The sequence below is a fragment of the Artibeus jamaicensis genome, unplaced genomic scaffold (assembly GCF_021234435.1).
Source record: "Artibeus jamaicensis isolate MK-2021 breed Jamaican fruit bat unplaced genomic scaffold, CSHL_Jam_final scaffold_754, whole genome shotgun sequence".
Classification (NCBI taxonomy): domain Eukaryota; kingdom Metazoa; phylum Chordata; class Mammalia; order Chiroptera; family Phyllostomidae; genus Artibeus; species Artibeus jamaicensis.
The window spans coordinates 7,342,658-7,355,841 of record NW_026522054.1 but is presented as its reverse complement, the minus strand read 5'-3'; the positions used below and the strand labels follow the sequence as shown (position 1 = coordinate 7,355,841).

At 55.2% G+C, this 13,184-nt stretch overlaps 1 protein-coding gene across 1 annotated transcript in view; it reads left to right on the top strand.

Moving 5' to 3' along the window:
• Positions 1 to 4,126: 4,126 nt before the first annotated feature.
• KIF14 (kinesin family member 14) overlaps positions 4,127 to 13,184 on the top strand; it is a 31,138-nt gene continuing 22,080 nt past the window's right edge. The window contains exons 1-9 of the mRNA XM_053659604.1: positions 4,127 to 4,196; positions 5,635 to 6,815; positions 8,184 to 8,438; positions 9,362 to 9,443; positions 9,918 to 10,016; positions 10,971 to 11,023; positions 11,531 to 11,561; positions 11,932 to 12,039; positions 12,850 to 12,966. Of these exons, the coding sequence (XP_053515579.1) occupies positions 5,728 to 6,815; positions 8,184 to 8,438; positions 9,362 to 9,443; positions 9,918 to 10,016; positions 10,971 to 11,023; positions 11,531 to 11,561; positions 11,932 to 12,039; positions 12,850 to 12,966 (1,833 nt within the window). The 5' untranslated portion in view covers positions 4,127 to 4,196; positions 5,635 to 5,727. The remainder of the gene's footprint in view (positions 4,197 to 5,634; positions 6,816 to 8,183; positions 8,439 to 9,361; positions 9,444 to 9,917; positions 10,017 to 10,970; positions 11,024 to 11,530; positions 11,562 to 11,931; positions 12,040 to 12,849; positions 12,967 to 13,184) is intronic.

Sequence of the window (13,184 nt, the reverse complement as noted above, 5' to 3'; positions counted from 1 at the left end):
CAGACGAGCAGGTCCCCGTGGTCGGTGCGCCCATGCGGGGGCCTTCAGCACAATGGTCGCACGGAGCCCACGGTGTCCTCGGGACGAGAGTTGGCTTTCAGGTGGACCTGTGATGGGGGGGATCAGCTGCTAACTCCAGGAAGAGGCCCAATCACTCACGATGGAGGCAGGTGAGGGAAGTGGGTGGAAATGGGGCTGACCGCATTCAGCCCCACAGAGCTGGAAGGGCCCGCACCCAAGTCCCGTCTCTCCAGAACGTGTATGTGGAGCCGTCACAGTCGCCGGAAACAACAAGGAGAGAGCCCTGGGCCCAGGTCACCGTGTCCGTACTTGGAACGGGGCCTTTCTGGAGCAGAGGAAGGGACTGCCCCTGTCTGTGAGGGAATGCGGTGCCCACAGCCTGTTCGGAGTCCAGGCCAGTGCTGGGCCGTCACTGCCCGGAAACGGAGCGTTGGGTTACAGAACGGAGTGAGGGAAGCCACGGGGGAGGTTGGCTCAGGAATGCGCTGGACTGTTTTTCGAAGGCATTTTTCATTCTCTTTCTGAGCTGAGGGCAAAAAAGCAACTCTTAGCTTTGGCTCAGGGGTCAGGTGTGCCCACGGGGGCCCCCAGAATTCTTTCCATGCTTTTGTGCTCACACCTTTGCTGACTCGGGACTTTGCTGTGCTGTGTAGTTCTGTGATGAGGCTTCTAGATTAATTAAAGGGAGAGTGAGGGACTTGAGCTGAGCCCAAAGCGTAATTTTGAAGTTTGCACTAATTTGAGCATAGATAGGGACATGAGAGCTCCGGCTGGCCTTCAACTGCATAAAGTCAGAAACAGCCTCAAACCACAGACCACCCACAAACAGAGGGCCCACAAAGCCAGATGGATAAAGATGGGGGGCCCAGAGGGTGTGGCCAGCGGCTGGGAGCTGGAGAGTTTGGTTTCTGTTCACTCAGCTACAACGCAATGGGCTCACGATTCACTGGCACATTTGTAACCCGACCTGAAGGCCCCTCTTTGTTTCCTATAATCAAGGATGGATGGAGAGAGACAGACAGACCCCTGAGACCAACGCTGTGCCCATTGGGCTCTCAGAGTGGGGCTGGGACTGCGTGCCCGGGTGCCCAAGGAACGACTGTAAAATAGTGATCGTTTTTATGTTGGTCACATGACCAAAATGATATTTTGGATGTGTTACATTGAATAAAATACATTATTGAAACGAATCACTGTTTTCTTAATACATCACTCAAAGACTGCAGTCACAGGTAGCTTCCGTGACACTGGATAGGCTGCTTCTGGCTTTCAGACAGGGGGACAGGTTCCTTGGTAGCAGTTTGCATCCCCCTTGGGAAATTTCGGGTGAGGGGGAGCAAACTGATCGACTAGAAGTGAGTTTTCGTTTCCCTCTCTCGGGGGTGCACTGGGCTCCTCCGGTGGACGTCTGGGGTTCTGTGGTGCAGGATTCGTGGGGGTTCTGAAGAAACGCGGTGGGGAGTCGGAAAGGACAGAGCGAACAGGGCTAATTCTTTGGGTGTAATTTCTCGTGAATGAAACTTGTAACTTCATATAGGCCTACACCATGGCTTCTGAACCCGTTTGTCTTGGGAGACAGCGAAGTGCCACCTCAACTCATTTGTATTCCAGAGGAAACTGAGAGAATGCCCATCCAACAGGACTCCGAACGGTCTCCTGTGCCCCAAACCGTTGTGTCTGGGGGGTAAATAACCAGAAGTCTTTCTGATGGTGGATTTCTTTGTTTCTGGAGTGAGTCAGAGGACCGACTGTGATTAAGCCTCATGCAAACGGCAGAGGCAGGCAGAGGCGTGTGGCTGGGTGCAGAGTGCTGCCGTGAGGCGCAGGAACATGTCCTCACTCCCCTGGACGTGCTCTGAGTGCGATTCCTGCCATCCAGGTGGCTTCTGGCAATCAGCAGCCCTTTCAAAGCCACAAATATGAGAAGTAATCACTTGGCAAAATCTTTTTCTCTGCTGTTTTCCAAATGAGAAAACTAATTTCTATAAATGTGCAAATTACAGATGATTCTAAAAAAGAATTAAGGGTATTGTTTTACACAACTCTACACATTCTAGACACTGTTAGCATTGAAATTCACTAATAAAAGAAATGAGACATTGAACTATGTAGGGGCAAACACAGACGGCTGAGTGACTGACTGGGGCACACTCAACATCCTTCCTGAGACCACCAAATACCTCTTCTTATACTTACTCCACGACCTTTTCATTCTCCACTGTAGGAAGACAGCTACAGTTCTACTGGGAAGAGTCAGCATTGTTCCCAACAGGCTGTCGGAAATGATCTTGAGCCTTGTTGGCAGGGCACAGTGGGAACAAAGTACCTGATTGAAGGTCAGACTTGGCCTTTTGAAGAAATTGTCCATCCTGAGTGGACCCTCGAGCTTCCTTTAGGTAAAAATAGGTTACCCCGTAGGCTCTGGAGCTGACAGTGGTTTCTGAACATTACTAATCATCTCTGGAATGAAACCTGCATGATTCAAAGAGGAAAGAATGTCTGGAACATTTGCTAACCCCTGAGCTCTCTTCTTTCTATATTAAGAAAGGATTACTAGCTTGATGGAATTGCCTCTTTTCGAATTACTGGTAGAATTGCTAAATGCATTTGGACTGAATCACTGAGTGATCACAACTGACCTCATAAAGACTTCATCTACCAGACCAGACCAAAAAAGAGCACGCACATATTCCCGACTCCTGGTCTAACCTGTATTCATTCAAATTTAGAAAGTACACATTTAAAACTGTTTTTGTTTGTTTTACTCAGCTTATCAAAGAGTCACAAAAATTTGAGGACCAGAAAGAATCTTCATAGAAGCAGTTGTACCGGGTAGTGCTGGGGGGCCTGGGCAATGATACCCAATTTCCCAAGCTCTGAATGTGACTTAACAGATGTGTAGTATCAGGCAAGCTACTCAACTTCCTGGAGACTCAGTTTCCCTCACCTGTGAGAGAGCACTCATCCTAACTGCAGCAGCCCCTGTAGGCTGTGCACAAGGCGGGGGCGGACTCAGGAATTGCCAGCTGTGAGGGTTTAATCCAGGGACCACGCCTCCCGGATGAAGGGGCTGCAAGAAAGGGATGGGTGGTCCCTCCATTAGGGCTTGGTGGGGCCACAGCTGGAAATCAGGTGCTGTGCTCTTAGCACTTCTCAACTTGGTCCTTTGGATTTTAAAACCATTCCTTTCCATTGACCTATCTGTTATGGACCCAAAGGCAACTCAATACCAACACCCACAAAGCAAGAAACTGCAGCCCACATTTTAGCCATGAAAAAACTATGAAATCAAGTCAATTGTTGTAAATTTGTATTCTAAGAGACCGTTAATTGGCCCGAGAGAGTGGTTTTTCTTTAAACCTTAACCTAATCTAGAAGAAGGCTTCCAAAGCGCTTGCTTCGCTTCTGAACTGTTTTCTTTCCGTTTGTCTCCCTCTGGTGGGTTAAAAAAAATACATACTTGCTTTTGTTTTCAGAATCAGTGGATTTGGGATAGGTTTCGTTCGAGTTCAGGTAGTGGAACTGCTAGATAAACGTCTTGCCAGGATGGGAGTCTTTGCACTGTTTAATTCGTAATTTCATAATTATTATGGAGTGAAGACTTGACAGTTGTAATGAATGTTCTTTTTCCACGTTTTTAGAGCATTTAAGGCACGGAGAGCTTTTCCGGTTTGGGATTTTCAGGATTAAGTGGAGAATGGTCCGTATCAGACTTTCAATCCAGTTCCCATTTCCGCGCTCTGCATCGGAAATACTGGAAAAGGGTCGTTGAGATTCACTGGGGCACAAACAGCTGTTTTTACGATGCGGAAGTGGGTAGACTCTACGCTTATTTTATGCGGAGGATCGACAAGTGTCTTTGTCCTGGTTCTCATTAAACACCCACGTTAGCGTTGGCCACCTGCGGCCCATAGCCCCGCCGTGGACCAGGTATAGCTACCCACCGTTCACAGTCGGGGCGAGCCAACCACCCTGGCTTCGGGGGGCGTTGACGGAAAGTGAAGACGCACTCTCTACGCGACGTCCAGCAGCCAATCAGAAGCCCCCGTCGCGACGTAAACAGATAATCAAACGGCGACCTCCACCAGCCAATCAGAAGACGGGGCGCCTATTCAAACTGTGGGCATCCGGGGAGCGGGCAGTGAGTGCTCGGGGCGCGGTGTGGAGAGTGAAAGGTATGGGTGCCGTGAGGGGCGCGCGGCTGTGGTAGTGCGGGCGGCAGTGTCGGCTCACGGCGTCCCGGTCGCGGCCCCGGAGGAGGTTCCGGTCCCTGGAAGCGGGGAAAGAGGGGAGGGACTCCCGCAGTGGCGGCTGGACCTCTGGTGCTGTCACCGCCGGAGGCTCGCCCGGCGGCGCGGGAAGCTCCCTTCACTATCCCGCCCTCGCGGTGACAGGCTGAGGACAGAACCCGGGGACGCTGGGGAAGGACGGGCGGTGATTTCTTTCCCTGGCGTCGGTCCCGGTCTGATGTAGAAACTCCTCAAATTTTTCATCTCTTCCCGTGAGGAGCAGAGTTTTCAGCTGCGGTGGAGCGTCTTGCCTTCCCATTTCCAAGTAGGAAGGCTCTCTGCTTGGAGCCGAAAGCTTGACTGGAGGTGTTAATGCCCAGGTGGTTGGTTATTGGCTGGGAATTTGGAAAGACCTCCTTAAAAATTAACTTATTTTCTTCCTGGACAGCACACACTCCAGGGAATAGTTTGAGCAGGTGTCACTGTACAAGTGAACTAGGCACGGAATGCAAAGGCCTGTTTGCCCGGACACAGCCCGTTTGGGGCAGAGTTGGCTGCACTGCTGTTCTCCGCCCCACCCCTGGCCCCCAGCTTTTATGCTGGGTAGACGCTGATAACCAGTGCGGTGGCAGGACCAGTTATCTAGTTCCCGCTGGGACTGCAAGGCGCCACGTGGTGGTGCCCATCAGGAAACTTTGAGACAAGTACAGGTTCATTACACACAGCACTGGAGGCTGCTTCCACTGCTGGGGAGGGTGATGCCAGGCTCCTGGCTCATTTGGAGCCGCGACCCTGTGGGCCACCCAGGAAGCTTCCCTGGGGTTTGGGGTTTATCAAGGTCAGGTGACACCTAGGTGTGTGTTCCGGTTTCCAACTCCCGGGAACCCTATGAATGAGTGATGTCCACAATGTCCTGTCCTTACAGCCCTGCGGCCCCTTTCATGGGTCTGTCCACCTCCCAGTTGGTCCCCTTTCCTGCTGCCTCTGTTATTCCCAGTGTTCCTGTCTTGTCTGACATCACTGCCTTCTCACGACGAGCCTGAAATAGGAGAGACTCAGGGCTGCTGGTCTGGCTATTCTAGTGCAGGGTGTCAAACTCATTGTCACCGGGGCCACATCAGCCTTGAGGTTGCCTTCAAAGGGCCGAATGTAATGTTAGGACTGTATACGTGTAACTACTCCTTAGCTGTTAAGCGAGAGAGCTCAGTGCTGCTGCTGGGCAGAAACCAGGAGGAGGCTGGATTTGGCCCTCGGGCCGGGTGTTTGCCACCTGTGTTCTAATGCATTCCTCTGGGAAGCTACTTTCACTGTGAAAGGTTCTCATATTTTTAAAGCCTGTTTGTAGTCTGTGCAATAACATTTTTTTCTCTTTGTAATTTAACAGACACTTTTGGAGACTGATAGGCTGGAAGTCAAACGAACATCCAGAGCAGACCTTAGGTTCTTCGACAGCCTTCTTTGGAAATAACTCGCTGCCATGATGTCAGTGCCCACGGCACACAGTGGAAATAACGGTGATGTCCTCTGCACTCCTCCTTCTCAAAAGGGCCGATCTGAGAACGACCTCAGCATCAGGAGCAGCCCGAAGCTGCGGGCGAAGTCAGACGTGTCCGAGCCTGAGAACGATGACCCGTTGCTGGGCTCTGCCAGGAGACGCAGAGACATAAACTGCACCTACTTTCTCTCTCCCTGTGAAAGGCCCGGGGACTCGGCCCTCACCCCTCGCCCTGCTGGCCGACTGGCCCTTCAGAGGAGAGTCACAAGGAGCAAAGAGTCCTCGCTGCTCGGGAGTGAGGCGGGAGAGTCACCTGAGAAAGCGGCAGAAATGCGCCTCACGCTGCAGCGGCGCGCTCGGCCCGGCTCCACGGCCCGGCGGACAGCGGTGCGTGCGGAGGGAGGCGCTCTGTGGGACACCACTGCAGGCGGAACGGCGGTCAGTGCGGGTGCCGGCTCACTCCCTGTGCCCTCGGCGCCCTCGGCCGCAGGCATGAAAGACACTGAGCCGGTGGCCAGTGAAAAAGACAAGGAAAGGCTTTCCGCCCTCAGCGGGGCAGACGAGAGCGAGACACTGACACTGAAGTGCCTGAGCCACAGCACACCCGTCCGTCCCGGGGTCGGTCCTGGGAGTCAGACTGAAGTCGCGCGATCAGGACACTTGGCCACGAAACCCGTGCAGAGCAAGCAGGACATTGGGGTGTCGGGACCGGGAAACTGGTGTCATAGAAGCACTGGGAAGGACATTGTGAAAAACACAAGTGAATTTGCAAGCTTAGAAAAAAGGACACCCACCCAGTGTCCCAAGGAACCCAGGCTGACCCCACGGGGGGGCACGTCGCAGCTGAAGAGGCCGGCTGCAGCCACCCCGAAAGTCGGCACGCCCGGCATCCGAGTCCGGCCAAAGCTGAAAGGCTCTCGTCTCGAAAACAAGGGGGAAAGGCCCCCAGAACATACACTTCCTCCCCAGGAGGAAAGCGCGGGGCGGGGCGGCCCTGCAGAGAGAGACCCCTTAAAGGTGGAGAGCAGCCAGGTGACAGTGGCCGTGCGTGTGAGGCCTTTCAGCAAGAGGTACGGGGGTTTTCACAGAGAGTGCCGAGAGGCCGGGTTGTAGTCTGCCGGTCGTCTTGGGTGACTGGCTGTAAAGGTAAAGAGTCGAAATCACCACGTTTTGCAAACGTAGGTTTTTCTAGACCTGCTGCTTTTAGAAAGCCTCACGCGGTCTGCTCTCAAGTCCACATTCTATGGTGGGGTTGCCGACCTCCCCTTCACAGGCGCCGCGGGGGTCTCTCACCCCAAAGGGGTCCCTCACCCCAAAGGGGTCCTTCCAAACCCTTCCAAGGGGCAGCTGTCCCCACTGTCATCTCTGATACAGGTGCTTGTAGGGGTGGCCACTCATCAGACGTGATTCTGATGGCAGAATGGTCTCTCGTTGAAGTGCCACGGGCAGGGCAGGCACAGGTGACACGTCTGGGCTGAGAAGACAGACGTGACACAATGAGCTGGTGGCATCTAATCATTTTCACACACTCGGGGGGACGACTGGGAAGCCCGAGTCAGTAGCTTTCGCCTCCGATGCATCTGAGCAGGAGGGTCTGCTGGCCCAGCCTCTGGTTAGAACGTGGATGGTCGGTGGTCACAGGTCGGGTTGGGGGTGAGGAGGGCTGAGGGCGCCTGATTGGAGAGTGGGGAAACCTGATGGAAAAGCCGCAGGAGCCATGGAGGGGGCTGGCAGGCCAGGCCCGCGGTGGGTGGGGCGTCTCTGGGCTCAGTGGGTGCACCCCATCAGCATGGTGGGTGCGGGACAACCCCTGTAGTGCCGAGGGGGCGGCTTCCAGGTTCTGATCTAAAGCAGAGTCCGGGGCAACGGAGGGACATTGGGGCCAGACCAGGATGTACTACCTTCTGCAGACCTTCAGCAAGTTAGAGATTTCCTCTGGGTCTGTGGTGGGCGGAGGGTGGACTCGAAGGTCGTGGCTCTGAGGATGGGAGGGACCGGAGCGGTGGTGGGGACACCGTGAGTCACAGCAACCTTTACCTGGGTTTGCTGAGATGACACCGGGACACCTTTCTGTAGATTTGCACGTCCGAAATCACTTTACAGCGTGTTAAAAATAAGTGTCCGGCCTCGAACCAGGTGTCCAGTGGGTCACAGGAGCGGGAAAGGGAGAGTCCGAGAGGAAAGCGTGGGGAGACCGTGGGAGCAGGGTCGGCTTTCCGGGGACAGGCCTGAGCTGCGCTGTCCCTGAGGAGCCCCGACCCTCAGCCTGCACACGCACCGCAGTTCTGTTTGCGGCTCAGCACTCTCCGCGGGAAAGGAAGGCATGAGCTTGCCCTGAGGACGGCCACCTCACCACGTCCCGCGGTGCCGGTGCTCCGTGGGGTGCTGCCTGCACCAACGGCCATGACTTGGCATTTTCCTCTGTGCTCCTTCTGAAGGGAGAGGGACGAGGACGCAGCCCAGGTGGTCTTCGTGAACGGGGAGGAGATAGCCGTGCGACACCCTGACACTAGGCACGTGTACACCTTCGTTTACGACGTCTCCTTCTGGTCCTTTGACGAGGGTCACCCGTGCTATGCCGGCCAAGACGCGGTGTACGGAACCCTGGCGGCCCCCCTCCTGGCCCGCGCACTGGAGGGTTACAATGCCTGCCTCTTCGCCTACGGGCAGACCGGCTCGGGGAAGTCCTACACGTAAGTTTCATTGCAAATGCAACTCTGCAGACAGGTTTGCACCTTTTTGTTTTAATCCTCACCCGAGGACACGCTTATTGATTTTAGAGAGGGGGGAGGGAGGGAGAGACAGAGAAACTTTGACATGAGAAACTTTGGTCAGCTACCTCTCATACCTGCCTAGACCTGGGACCAAACCCACCACCCAGGCATGTGCCCTGACTGGGAATTGGACTGGCGACCTTTCGGTTTATGGGACGAGGCTCCAACCCACTGGGCCACACCAGCTGGGGTGGGGGGGTGCACATCCTTTGTGAGAAGCATTGTAGTTGACAGGAAGCATGTAGTTTTGAAACCGAGTTGGGTCTGGGCTCCAGTCTCCTGGGTTTTCCAGACCAGCTCATGAACCTGGCGCAGTCGCTCAGCCTCTGGGCTTCGGTTCATGTGGCCCCGTGAACACCATTGGCCCCATTTCGCTGCGCATGTGTTTGTCGCCTGGACCAGAGCCCTGCGAGGCTCAGTCGTGAGTGTCATCCTGAGAAGTAGAGGTCAGCCACCTGGCTGGCGGTTTGGCGGGCACGCCTGCCCGGATGGGAGCAGTGGGCGGTTCCACCACGGCCACAGTTTGGGGAGTGTCACCGTGGTGCAGGCACCGTGCTAAAGCTTTCTCACACAGCCCTCCAAACTGGAGAGTTCCCGTGGGCCCCCTTTTAGATGAGGACACGAGGCTCACTGGGGCCAAGGGTCTGTCCAAGGTCACAGAGCTGACGAGGGCTGATTGGAGGTTGAACTTGGGCTAATGGGGCTCCAGAGCCTTGGTCCTTAGACACGAACAATGAGGTTTAATTAGCTGTTCCCGCGCCCTCCTCAACCCCGTTCTCCAAGCAAGAGTTTTAAACACCCGGTTAGTTTCCCTTCTGCTCTGTCCACATTGTATTTTCCAGGATGATGGGGTTTGGTGAAGAACCAGGAATAATCCCAAGATTCTGTGAAGACCTTTTTGCTCAAGTAGCCAAAACCCCAGAGGTAGGTTCCCACGGGGCCTACGGGCCTGCAAGTGGGGCTAGAGAGGAGGCTGACACTCAGCCCTGCGTGCTCTGGGCTCAGCTCCGGCCCTTGGCCAGGGACCGCACTGGAGGGAGACCCCAGCCCCCCGGGTCGGGTGGCCGCACTCCAGGGCCCCGCATTCCTTCCCCACCTTCCCGGCCTGTCCTGGTCCCCGCTGCTGGCGAGGCCACTTTGTTCCCAGCCAGGATCCCTCATTAGGGGTCTGGACGTCCGGTCGCTGCTCTCGCCCACCGGAGGGTGTGTTTCTCTGCGCTGGGGCCTCAATCCGTCTGCGTGGAAAGAGGCTTGTCCGCTTTCGATTGGGCTGTTGGTTGCTGTTGGGCTGTTAAGAGTTTTTACACGTTCTGGGTGCTGGGCCCTCATCAGGTGCACACTTTGCAAAGAATGCAAGGACTTTAGAAATGAGTGGCGTGCTGTTTCTGTTCTGACCAGGTTGGATACCAAGTTGAAATGAGCTTCTTTGAAGTTTACAATGAGAAAATCCATGACCTTCTGGTTTGTACCGGTGAAAGTGGGCAGACAAATCAACCGGTAAGATCAAAGCCGTTTATTATTGGTCTTAATTTCTGTTTTTGTGATGCGTGTAATTATATTCGATCTCGAGATGACATGTGTGGCCCAGGCTTTCACTGAAGGGCTGTCATGGGACAGCCGGTGCCTGGGCTCTGCCGGAGTGAATAGTGGAAGTTCGGTTCCTTATTCAGGTCCACCTTCTTATTTTTGGCAAGTGTTGTGTGAATTAAAGATAAAAGACTCGCTCTAAGATGCAGCTGGACAACTTAGCCACTCAGTCCCCAAGGTCTGCAAAGCTAACACAGCCGCAAATGCCGACAGGGACTGTGCCGTTGCTACAGCGATGCGTTTCGCGGGACTGTTTGGCCAACTGCTGTCCTGTAGGTAGCATTTCCTGGGAAACAGAAAAATTTCACAAATTTTCCACATACTCCGTGAGCATTCTAAAAAGCTGCTGTTAGAATGAAAAGTTTTTAACTCTGAAAAGGGCCTCGGAGCACAAGCTGCCGTCTTCGGAGGCCCCTGCTCTGGGCCCCCACCTGACCGGGGCAACACCCCGGACATCAAACCTGCCCGGGCGTTCTCTGTGCCTCTGCGTGGTTGGGGTTTCTGGTCACAGTGCGTGAGCCACGCTGTGTAAGTGCACATGGTGTGAGGTTCTGGGCTGTAGTGGACACGGTCTGCAGAGGCATGTCAGGCCCGTGCGTGGCGGCTGCCGTGGGGTTCGGCATGCCCACGGCCGGGATGGGGGTGTGTGGGGACACTGAGCAGCTGCGGGGCCCGCACAGGTGTCGGCTGGGGCACGAGGCAGTTTCAGTGCCTCTGGGTCTGTGTCTGTGAGACCCTGTAGGGCTATCCCTGTGCAAGGTGAAGACACCTGTACCTTAAACCCAAGGCAGGAAACGCCACTGAACATTGTCTTCTGTGCACACTGTCTGGCGTCCTCACTGCCGCTCTGCTTCCTCCCTGCAGCTGCGTGTCAGGGAGCACCCTGTGTCCGGGCCGTATGTTGAAGCTCTGACCGTGTAAGTAGCATGTGAGCTGTGTGTTTCCCTGGTGGTCCGGCCTTTCTCAGCCCCTGTGGAGGCCTGGCCTGCAGTGTTCACTGTGCTGAGGGGGAAATAGTGCCCCCACTCTACTCTTCCTACTGATTCCTCTAAGCTGACCAGGGGAGGAGGGGCTCTGGTGTGCTGCCCCCCCCCCAGTGTGAGACAAGCGGAGGGTCCCTCACTTTGCCCGTCCACAATCCGAGAGCTTTCTGGAAGGACAGGGCGTGGTGAGGTGCAGATGCAGCTCATTGGGGGAATCTAGGGTTGCGCTGCAGCCCACATGCACCAGCGTCCCCACACTCCCAAACACGCAGTACGTGTCGCTGTGTGTGTGCCCATGGTCTCGGGCCGAGACTTGCACGCTGCTGTGGGGAGATGCTGAGGCACTCTGCTGGGTTAGGGACAGTCACACTGTGTATTTCGCGAGAGCAAGAGTGCAGGCAGCAGTAAAACCGATTCTGTCTTCCTCCTCTTCAAACACAGGAATGCCGTCAGCTCCTACTCTGATGTCCAGGTAAGGGGGGTACTTGTTCCTTCCATAGACCCAATGATCATGACCATGTATGTACAAAAGAATGTTTCTCCTCATCTGCCGTCTGCGCCAGCAGAAGGTTAATCTTGCTATTGCCTCTTAAGAATTGCTCTGCTGAACTGGAAGTGAGGATTCACCATTGTGTCCACTTAGGGTCATAGACACTGCCGTCTGAAGTTGTCACTTTCTAACTCCGAGTGCAGTGGCAGACAATGGTTGGGGGGGTGTGCATTGCCAGGTGCTACATGTTTACTGATGGTCTCCGTTTATGAACTAGCACACACGTGTGTCTCCACGGCGCTCAGGGCACGTGCTCCCTGTGTGACCCGGCCCTGGCGACCTCTCTCCCCAGGGCTGGCTGGAGCTGGGCAGCAAGCAGAGGGCCACGGCCGCCACAGGGATGAACGACAAGAGCTCCCGGTCCCACGCGGTGCTCTCCCTGCTGATGACCCGCACGCAGGTGGGCCGCTCCGGGTTTCTCTGGGTCAAGGGCAGAGGCGTGTGTGTCAGTGTGCGAGATAATGGGTTTAGGAGAGCCACACAATAAGGGAACCAGCTGTGGCATAGGTGGCTCCATGTCTTTCTCACTGCTTCAGAACCAATGATATATACTGTTGATTTGCCCTGGTGTCATTGATGTTGCATCACTACGCGAAGACACGTTATCAGTAATACATGGTGACTATTGGACAGTGTTTGGAAAATCGTATTGGAAAGTAAAAGGTTTTCAAAGACTGGGCCGTAGGTCCCATCGCTGCCGTCAAGCCTCTCTAAACATTGGGTGACTGCTGTCTCAGCTGTGTCACAGTCCGTGTCTGTGTCGCGTGAACAGTTCACAGGGCCCGTGACAGCTGTCAGCCACCGAAACTGTCTGACAGTATATTTTACATCTGCCGAGTGTGGCGCTGGCTGACGGCTCCTCGAGGCTCTTCTCTGCCGTTGGACATTTACGCTGCTTTTAAGCCCTTGCCCTTCAATGCTGGGACACACACCGCTGCACGCCCACCCTCTAAGCCATCTGTGGCGTGTCCTTGATGTGGTCGTGTCCTCAGGGCTTCGTCCCTTGCAGGTCAGGCCCTTCACTCTGGCCTGTGCTGTGCATGCAGCCTGGGTTCCTTCTGGGTGGCTTCTTATCGCGGGCTCAAGGAGGGACCCTTTCAAAAACAAGTGGCTGGCTTGTACCCTTGTACAGCTCTCCCTTTCGAAGACTCGTGTTGACGGCAAGTCACGGGAACTTACCACGTGTCTTTTTCACGCCATTTTGCCACAGACGGAGTGTGTGGATGGAGAGGAGCTCGAGCACAGGGTGACCAGCCGCGTCAACCTCGTGGACCTGGCGGGCAGCGAGCGCTGCGGCAAGGCCGGGACCTGCGGGCAGCAGCTCAGGGTGAGGGGCGTCCCCAGGGGCGGGGCACCTCCCAGGGCAGGGTCTCTAGGGGACTGCAAACGAAGTAGACCCGCAACAGCAGCCAGGTCTGCCCGCCTGCAGCTCCTGGGCCGCACTGCTGGGGCCGGCGGGAAAGCCGCGCTTTGGGGTGTGCATGCTCTCCAGTGCAGCAGGTGGTTGGGGGGAGACAGGGCTTAGTCTGTGGCCACGGAGGAGGA